The 10463-nt window shown below is 43.5% G+C and overlaps 1 protein-coding gene across 3 annotated transcripts in view; it reads left to right on the top strand.

Moving 5' to 3' along the window:
• LOC121567612 (alpha-2-macroglobulin) overlaps positions 1-8945 on the top strand; it is a 49957-nt gene extending 41012 nt beyond the window's left edge. For all 3 annotated transcript variants that reach the window (XM_041877792.2, XM_041877793.2, XM_041877794.2), the window contains exons 30-36: positions 1411-1626; positions 1813-1931; positions 2419-2509; positions 2823-2891; positions 3106-3211; positions 7753-7794; positions 8483-8945. In XM_041877792.2, coding sequence (XP_041733726.1) covers positions 1411-1626; positions 1813-1931; positions 2419-2509; positions 2823-2891; positions 3106-3211; positions 7753-7794; positions 8483-8505 — 666 coding nt within the window. In that variant the 3' untranslated portion in view covers positions 8506-8945. The remainder of the gene's footprint in view (positions 1-1410; positions 1627-1812; positions 1932-2418; positions 2510-2822; positions 2892-3105; positions 3212-7752; positions 7795-8482) is intronic.
• Positions 8946-10463: the final 1518 nt, after the last annotated feature.

A 10463-nucleotide genomic window follows, 5' to 3' on the forward strand; every position in this document is an offset into this window, starting at 1 on the left:
TGCAACTGGGTCCTGGACTTCCTGCCGGGCCGCCCCCAGGTGGTGAAGGTAGGAAACAACATCTCCACTTCGCTGATCCTCAACACTGGGGCCCCACAAGGGCGCATGCTCAGCCCCCTTCTGTACTCCCTGTTCACCCATGACTGTGTGGCCAAGCACGCCTCCAACTCAATCATCAAGTTTGCAGATGACACAACAGTAGTAGATTGATTACCAACAATGACGAGACCGCCTACAGGGAGGAGGTGAGAGCTCTGGGAGTGTGGTGCCAGGAAAATAACCTCTCACTCAACGTCAACAAAACAAAGGAGATGATCGTGGACTTCAGGAAACAGCAGAGGGTGCACCCCCCTATCTACATCGACGGAACCGCAGTGGAGAAGGTGGAAAGCTTCAAGTTCCTTGGCATACACATCACCGACAAACTGAAATGGTCCACCCACGCAGACAGTGTGGTGAAGAAGGCGGAACAGAGCCTCTTCAACCTCAGGAGGCTGAAGAAATTCGGCTTGGCACCTAAACCCTCACAAACTTATACAGATGCACAATTGAGAGCATCCTGTCGGGCTGTATCACCACCTGGTACGGCAACTGCACCGCCCGCAACCGCAGGGCTCTCCAGAGGGTGGTGCGGTCTGCCGAACGCATTATCGGAGGCAAACTACCCGCCCTCCAAGACACATACAGCACCCGATGTCACAGGAAGGCCAAAAAGATCATCAAGGACATCAACCACCCGAGCCACTGCCTGTTCACCCCGCTATCATCCAGAAGACGAGGTCAGTACAGGTGCATCAAAGCTGGGACCGAGAGAATGAAAAACAGCTTCTATCTCAAGGCCATCAGACTGTTAAATAGCCATCACTAGCACATTAGAGGCTGCTGCTGCCTATTGAAATCACTGGCCACTTTAAGAAATGGTACACTAATCACTTAATGTTTACAGTCACTTTAATAATGTTTACATATCTTGCACTACTCATCTCATATGTATATACTGCATTCTATTCAATAATATTCTACTGTATCTTAGTCCATGCCGCTCTGTCATTGCTTGTCCATATATGTATATTTTCTTAAATTCCATTCCTTACTAGTTTTGTGTGTATTAGGTATATGTTGTGAAATTGTTAGATATTACTTGTTAGATATTACTGCACTATCGGAGCTAGAAGCACAAGCATTTCGCTACACCCGCTATAACATCTGCTAAACACGTGTATGTGACAAATAAAATTTGATTTGATTAAAGCCTTACAATCATTTCATAACACAACACATGGATTTCCTTGAATTGTTGTGCTTCATTTTACATTCTTCATATGTATTGATTCTCTCCATCCATACCCAAGCTGTAGTTGATCTGGATTTGTTTTTGCAACGGTACCTCTCTTCTTCGCCTGTCACCAGGACACAGTGGTAGCACTGCAGGCCCTGGCCAAGTACGGCGCCGCCACCTTCAGTCCAGAGGGCGCCAGTACAGTCAGTGTGAGCTCGGCCAGAGGCCTGAAGATGGAGTTCACTGTAAATCAGAACAACAGGCTGCTCTATCAGGAGGAGCAGCTGAAGGAGGTCCCTGGGGACTACAACATCAAGGCACAGGGCAAGAGCTGCGTGTTTGTGCAGGTCAGGCTCCAGTCATTTGCCCTTTGCTGCCTCAGTACATGCAGTACTGAGTATCTGGTTTGTGTTCAGTAGAGCACACTGTTGTTTCAACCCTAGAATTTCAGCATTAACGGAAATGCATGAGTACTGTACGTTGAAATATGTATGTTGATTTCATGCATCTCAATGGTATTGTTGTAATTTCAGATCTCCATGCACTACAATATTCCCCCTCCTCCTGACTTCTCTGCTTTCAACATCTCAACACAGACGCTTGGGAAATGCAACGGCACCAAGAAATCTCTGATAGTTTCTGTGAATGTCAGGTACAGTGCTATTTCTTTTACCCTTGAAATAGCAACTGACTGATTCTGGTAGGACACCAAAAAAAGGGACTGAACCACCAGTGTGTAGATGCATTTCAAAGTGTTAAAGGTATCTTTAAAGCTGCAATATGTAACTTTTTGGGTGACCTGACCGAATTCACATAGAAATATGAGTTTTAGATCTGTCATTCTCATTGACAGCAAGTCTAAGAAGCGGTAGATCTGTTCTATGTGCGCTATTTTTATGCTTCCCATTCTTAAGTTTAGTTTTTGCGCATTTTTACTTTCGGTTTTGTACACCAGCTTCAAACAGCAGAAAATAAAATGTGTTTGGTTATTGAAAATATATTTCAAAGTGGTTTAGATGGTACAATGATTCTCTTGCTTGTTTTGTCACAAACTTAAATTAGGCTAACTAGTAGAATTTTTGCATATTTGCACCTTTAAGATAATATCTATCCTGCATCTGACCCGGTGTGACTGACAGGTACAACGGTCGGCGAGAGGAGACCAACATGGTGATCATCAATGTCAAGCTTCTCTCCGGCTTCGTCCTGGACAAGTCCTCCCTTAGGCCTGTGAGTCAATAAGAGAACCTCTGTTGAGGGGAACACACATACAGTTTAATCAGGGCCAGGAGTTTTACCAAGTTGGGGAACACTCCAGTATAATCCCCTCCAGGATTAGTTAATGTATATTCATGATAATGGCGTCTGTTCTAATTGTAAGTAAACTCAGCAAAAAAAGAAACGTCCTCTCACTGTCAACTGCGTTTTTCAGCAAACTTAACGTGTAAATATGTATTATTGTATTGTGAATTCCAGTAGTTGTCCTTTGAACGTATCAGTTGTACTGTCTATGACAATGTTAACCTGTGTTCTGTTATTCCAGTTGAAAAATGACCCCACTGTCAAACGAGTTGACCTGGAGGAAGGACATGTCATCATCTACCTAGATGGGGTAGGAACATGAATAATGAATGTTGCATCTAAACGGGGCTGTTTTTATCGGTTACAGAAAACCTTTTTGGATGTGGTCTCATTTGCATCCACACAGTGGATTTAACTTGAACAGTAACATCAAAGTAAGACTGTAGTGGATGTTTTATACAGTAGCACTGTGTGAATCTATAACATGAACTGCAGTGTCAAATGTATTATTCCTTTTCTTCCAGCTTAAGCAGAAGGAAACTAAGACGTACAGCCTGGCCATAGAGGAGGATGTGCCTGTGAGGAATCTGAAACCAGCTGTGGTGAAAGTGTATGACTACTACCAGACAAGTAAGAATTCCATCTAACACAGACAGTAAAAACGTGATCTCATGCGCAGAAAACCTTGTCTGGCAGCGAAACAGTTCATTCAGCCTAATTTTACTGCCTTAAAAAAAAAGATGGCTGACTTGCTTAAACAAATGTGGTGTCTACTGACAATTGAAATGTACAAACTATGTCATAAGGGGACGACGAGCGGGATCAAGCTAGGACGGATGAAGTCAACTATTTGTTCAGCACTTTTGAAATGTACAGCGACAGAATTCAGAACATGGGCCGTTCTTACAGTATTCTCCCTGGACACCAAGTCAGTACCGTAGGACAAATAAAGGAGGCATATAAGCAGACAATGAAAGCTATTACAATATTCAATTATTACATTTCTCTAGGGCTACTAACAGCTTACTACACAACATACACTTAGTATTACTTTCTTAGCTACAGTATACATATCTCCCTGGCATATTACATCAATTATGCAGCAGAATACAATACATTTTCGGACTGCTGTGCTCACTTGAACAGAATGGTGGTGCGGTGGCCCATCGTGGGCAAATTCTGTCATCAAACTGTCATCAAAGTCTGGCATTCTCTGGATTTCAAATCAATTTGATTTGTCACATGCGCCGAATACAACAGGTTTAGACCTTACCGTGAAATGCTTACTTACAAGCCAACAATGCAGTTATGTATTTTTTTTCTCCCCAATTTCGTGATATCCAATTGCGATCAATGTCTCATCGCTGCAACTCCCCAACGGGCTCGGGAGAGGCGAAGGTCGAGTCATGCGTATCCGAAACATGAGGCGCCAAGCCGCGCTTCTTAACACCCGCTCACTTAACCCGGAAGCCAGATGCACCAATGTATCGGAGGAAACACCGTTCAACTGACGACCAAAGTCAGCTTGCAGGCGCCCGGCCCGCCACAAGGAGTCGCTAGAGCGCGATGAGCCAAGGATTGCCACCCCCGGCCAAACCCTCCCCATATCATATTTACTAAATAAACGTAACAATTTTTTTTAAAAGAGTAACAATAAAATAACAATACAGAGGCTATATACAGGGGGTACCAGTGCCGAGTCAATGTGCGGGGGTACAGGTTAGTTGAGGTAATATGTACATGTAGGTAGGGGTAAAGTGACTATGCATAGATGATAAACAGCGAGTAGCAGCAGTGTTAAAAAGGGGGAGGGGGGGTGTCAATGCAAATAGCCAGGTAGCCATTTGATTAGCTGTTCAGCAATATTATTGCTTGGGGGTAGAAGCTGTTAAGAAGCCTTTTGGACCTGGACTTGGCGCTCCAGTACCGCTTGCCGTGCGTTAGCCGAGAGAACAGTCTATGACTAGGGTGTTTTTGGCAATTTTTAGGGCCTTCCTCTGACACCGCCTGGTATAGAGGTCCTGAATGGCAGGAAGCTTGGCCGTACGCACTACCCTCTGTAGTGCCTTGCGGTCGGAGGCAGAGCAGTTGCCATACCAGGCCATGATGCAACCAGTCAGGATGCTCTCGATGGTGCAGCTATATAACTTTTTGAGGATCTGAGGACCCGTGCCCTCTTCACGCCTGTCTTGGTGTGTTTGGACCATGATAGTTTGTTGATGTGGACACCAAGGAACTTGAAGCTCTCAACCTGCTCCACTACAGCCCCGTCGATGAGAAGAGAGGCGTGCTCGGCCCTCCTTTTCCTGTAGTCCACGATCATCTCCTTTGTCTTGATTACGTTGAGGGAGAGGTGGTTGTCCTTGCACCACACTGCCAGGTCTCTGACCTCCTCCCTATAGGCTGTCTCATTGTTGTCGGTGGTCAGGCCTACCACCGTTGTGTCGTCGGCAAACGTAATGATGGTGTTGGAATCGTGCTTGGCCACGCAGTCATGGGTGAACAGGGAGAACAGGAGGGGACTAAGCAGGCCCCCCTGAGGGGCCCCCGTGTTGAGGATCAGCGTGGCAGATGTGGTGTTGCCTACCCTTACCAACTGGGGGTGGCCCGTCAGGAAGTCCAGGATCCAGTTGCAGAGGGAGGTGTTTAGTCCCAGGGTCCTTAGCTTATTGATGAGCTTTGTGGGCACTATGGTGTTGAACGCTGAGCTGTAGTCAATGAACAGCATTCTCGCATAGGTGTTCCTTTTGTCCAAGTGGGAAAGGGCAGTGTGGAGTGCGATTGAGATTGTGTCATCTGTGGATCTGTTGGGGCGGTATGCGAATTGGAGTGGGTCTAGGGTTTCCGGGATAATGGTGTTGATGTGAGCCATGACCAGCCTTTCAAAGCACTTCATGGCGATCGACGTGAGTGCTACGGGGCGGTAGTCATTTAGGCAGGTTACCTTCGCTTTCTTGGGCACAGGGACTATGGTGGTCTGCTTGAAATATGTAGGTATTACAGATTCGGTCAGGGACCGGTTGAAAATGTCAGTGAAGACACTTTCCAGTTGGGTCAGCGCATGCTCGGAGTACACGTCCTGGTAATCCATCTGGCCCTGCGGCCTTGGGAAATGTTGACCTGTTTAAAGGTCTTACTCACATCGGCTACGGTGAGCGTGATCACACAGTCGTCTGGAACAAGTGGTGCTTGCCTCGAAGCGCGCATAAAGTAATTTAGCTTGTCTGGTAGGCTCGTGCAACTGGGCAGCTCGCGGCAGGGCTTCCCTTTGTAGTCCGTAATAGTTTGCACGTCCTGCCACATCCGACGAGCGCTGGAGTCAGTGTAGTAGGATTCAATCTTAGTCCTGTATGACTCTTTGCCTGTTTGATGGTTTGTCGGCGGGCATAGCGGGATTTCTTATAAGCGTCCAGGTTGGAGTCCTGCTCCTTGAAAGCGGCAGCTTTCTACCCTTTAGCTCAGTGCGGATGTTGCCTGTAATCCATGGTTTATGGTTGGGGTATGTACGTACGGTCACTGTGGGGACGATGTCATCGATTCACTTATTGATGAAGTGCTTTCAAGACAACTGGGAACTCTGGAAAAAGAACAAAGTTGAATCATGACGTCAGTGATCTTCAGGTCACTGAAGAGCTCTAGAAAGAGGCCCGAGTTCCCGACTTGGAATTCCGAATTGGATGACCGTTCAAAACATATTTTCCTGAGTTCCCAGTTGTCTTGAACTCACTGAAGTCTGAGATTTCCCAGTTCCGAGTTTCCCGTTGTTTTGAACGCGGCAGAAGTCATGCTGGATTGAAAGCATGGCCAATGTTGAATGTTTGTCCTTTTAAGCTTGGAAAAGAGACCCTTAAACCCAGACTTGAACCACACACACACACTCCACTGAATAGCAGGCTAGTGCTTGCTTTGCAAGGCTTGCCCGTTAGCCACTGATTCCTTCCAAACCACTCATTGTTGAATTTGCGATTTCCAACTTGTTGTGTAATGTTTATGTCCAAAGGCCGATGAGCACCGATATGTTTTATCTATAATTTCTCGTCACAATTTCTCTTCATATGACAAGGATTGAAAAGGATTTGCCAGTAGATTGTTGACTTGATTCATGATGATGACTGCTAGCTTGCTAGCTAAGAAAGTATAATGTTGACAATCAAAGTTACAGTAGATATAACGTGATTTGACGTCATTTTATCTGTGCCCAATGACCTTGAGCCTTCTTGGATGGGCACTTCTAATGTAACTCTATGGCAGCACCCAAGGGGCTTGAATTTCCTAGCTCTACCCGTAGATTTTGCAGTGACATAGTGTCCCCATGAGTGACAGAACACTGAGTCAATCATGGCGTAATTGGAGAACATTACCACTGCACTGAGCTAGGCTAGAAACACCTGAATTTTGGAGCTGCCTTACTCAAGAAAGCAAAAAAGACACCATGTTTGTATGCGGCTTTATTAACTCAATGATTATTATATTTTTTACATTGTTTGCAAACTGAAATGAGACACGTATTAATGCCAAAATAACATGCAAAACAGGCACACACACACAAAAATGAATGACACTGCCCATAGGGTATATTAGTCCTAGATATATTAGTACTTTGGAAAAGTGTCAAAACGTCCTTTTAATAAAAGAGCACCATTAATTGGAAATAATAATAGTATATAGATATTTTGGATGTTGCTTTTTTTGTCTATTAATAGAAGACTACCAGTTTCTATTACCCAGTTTCCAAACACCCCTTTCTCTCTGAAATATTTATACTAAACAAAAATATAATTGGCTGGGCATGGCTCCCCAGTGGGTGGGCCTATGCCCTCCAAGGCCTACCCATGGCTGCACCCCTGCCCAGTCATGTGAAATCCAGAGATTAGGGCCTAAATTATTTATTTGAATTGACTGATTTCCTTATATGAACTGTAACTCAGTAAAATCTTTGAAGTTGTTGCATGTTGTATTTATATATTTGTTCAGTGTTTGGTGGCACTGCCATACCTGTCTGGGTTACGTACATAACTCTGGTTCCCGGAAGAAGGAAACGAGAAATCACCAGTATGGGCCCATTGGTTCACCCCTTAAGTTGAAGTTTAAGGATGTTGACTGACTGAAAGGGAAGCAAAGATATCATTAGAAAGGAACTGACCTCTGCATTCTCATTGTTCTGTTCTCAGGTGATGAAGCTGTGAGTGAATACAGCTCCCCATGTGCAGAGAGTAAGTACATAACCTTTCTATAAACAAACCTACATGACTCATGCTTAAATGACAGGAATGAAGATGCAGGGCCGGCCCAAGCCTTTTTGGGGCCCTAAGTGAGATTTGCACCTCCCAGGCAAAACATTCAGTGGCCCCCTTCTTGAGATAAATATTTTAGTTGTAAAGCTAATTTCCTGCAATTCTATATATTTGTCATGGGGAGTAAAGAAAATTTTGCAAAACCTGACTCCATTACACCAGCTCTGTCAGGAGGAATGGGCCAAAATTCACCCAACTTATTGTGGGAAGCTTGTGGAGGCTACCCGAAACGTTTGACCCAAGTTAAACAATTTAAAGGCAATGCTACCAAATACTAATTGAGTGTATGTAAACTTCTGACCCACTGGGAATGTGATGAAAGAAATAAAAGCTGAAATAAATCATTCTCGTCTGCTAAATGGCATATTATATATATTATTATTCTTACATTTCACATTCTTCAAATATAGTGGTGATCCTAACTGACCTAAGACAGGGAATTTTTACTAGGATTAAATGTCAGGAATTGTGAAAAACTGAGTTTAAATGTATTTGGCTAAGGTGTATGTAAACTTCTGACTTCAACTGTATATGTTCACTGTTTTATAGGGAGTCAAATCCTAGGCCAAGCAGGGAATGTTCTATTGATGATTTGACATTTTCACAGGTGATGAAGTCAATGAAGTGTGACAGAGAGAGCCAAACACAAGCTGACTGGACCCGGGCTCAACCAAGTACTTTAATATGTAGGAAGTAATGTTTTTTAGGCAGAGCTCATAGAACCTCTCCATTTATTTGGTTTGATGCTTATAGTTTCTGGTAACACATTGACCAACTCGTGATCCGATTTGTAATATTGTAAGTGAACACCATTTTTTGTCATTTTAATAGATTGGCCGTAGGATTTTACCTTTTAACACCTTTTTTATTGTGTTACTTTGATTTGTGCCAAAACATGTCACAACTTGCTGTTGTAACCCTAATAAACCTGCTATTACTAAAGTTATGTGAGATTGTTATTTCAAAAGTTTAATTTCAGTGTTTCTACTGCGATGATAAATGCATACGACTGCATCTACTGAAAATGAAATAAATGTTTTAATAAAACTATGTTACTATGGATTCAACCACGGAAGACTCACAGTAACATTTCTTTTTTTTAATAGCTCTGACAAAATCGATATAATCCATACATTAAACACTCAGATGGTGATTATAAATGTTGTCGTGATCGTGTAGCCTGTCTGAATCCTTTACAATGATGTCAAGCTTTGAGGTGTTAGGGCAAAAAAACAAAAAGTTTGGGAAACGCTGTTTTAGACAGAGACCCAGAGTAAGCTGCATATGGAGGTTCTATCTAAGGATTGGTGGAGTTCTGTTTAGCACTGACTACTTTGATAGACTTGAATATTGGGTTGTTTGGGTTAACTTTGCCATTAAACTCTCTTCATTGGGATTAATGCAAATGTGGTTGTAGTATGAAAAGTAATAGTACTATCAAAAATGTTTTTCCAAGCAACCTGGAGAAAGTCAGCCTGTACGTTCTAAAGTTGTTTTGGTCTCAGTAGCTTTTCATTTTTTTGTGCTAGAGGTTCCAGCGGAAGGCGAATAATAATGACTAGAAAGGTACAGGTAAAATAATGAGCAATTAACATCCCATCATGCTTAGGGTCATGTATAAAAATGCTGGGCAGGCCATGATTTTGGCTACCATGGCAATGCCCCCATAGGATGGCAATGCCCCCAACCACAGGGCACGAGTGGTCACTGACTTGTTTGGTGAGCATGAAAATGATGTAAACCATATGCCATGGCCGTGTGTCACCAGATCTAATCCCAATTGAACACTTAAGGGAGATTCTGTACCAGTGCCTAAGACAGCATTTTCTACCACCATCAACAAAACACAAAATTATGGAATTTCTCATGGAAGAATGGTGTCACATCCCTCCAATAGAGTTCGAGACACTTGTAGAATCTATGCCAAGGTGCATTAAAGCTGTTCTGGGTCGTGGGTGGCCCAACGCCCTATTAAGACACTTTGTTGGTGTTTCCTTTATTTTTGGCAGTTTCCTGTACATTTCCTAAAGAAAATGTGTGCGCTTGCTAGCTTGTCTTAAAGTATACTGACCCAAAATAAAAATGCAACATGTTTCATGAGCTGAAATAAAATATCCTAGAAATGTTCAATTCGCACAAAAAGCTTATTTCTCAAGTTTTGTGCACAAATTCGTTTACATCCCTGATAATTAGCATTTATCGTTTGCCAAGATAATCCATCCAATTGACAGGTGTGGCATATCAAGAAGCTGATTAAACAGCATGATCGTTACACAGGTGCACTGTATGCTGGGGACAACAAAAGGCACTCTAAAATGTGCAGTCTTGTCACACAACACAATGCCACACATGTTTTGAGGGAGCGTGCAATTGGCACGACTGCAGGAATGTCCACCAGAGCTGTTACCAGATAATTGAATGTTAAATTCTCTACCATAAGCCGTCATTTTAGAGAATTTGGCAGTACGTCCAACCGGCCTCACAACCGCAGACCACGTGTAACTACGCCAGCCCAGGACCTCCACATCCGGCTTCTTCACCTGCGGGATTGTCTGACCAGCCACCCGGACAGCTGATGAAACTGTATT

This window comes from Coregonus clupeaformis, chromosome 6 (assembly GCF_020615455.1).
Source record: "Coregonus clupeaformis isolate EN_2021a chromosome 6, ASM2061545v1, whole genome shotgun sequence".
Taxonomy (NCBI): Eukaryota; Metazoa; Chordata; class Actinopteri; order Salmoniformes; family Salmonidae; genus Coregonus; species Coregonus clupeaformis.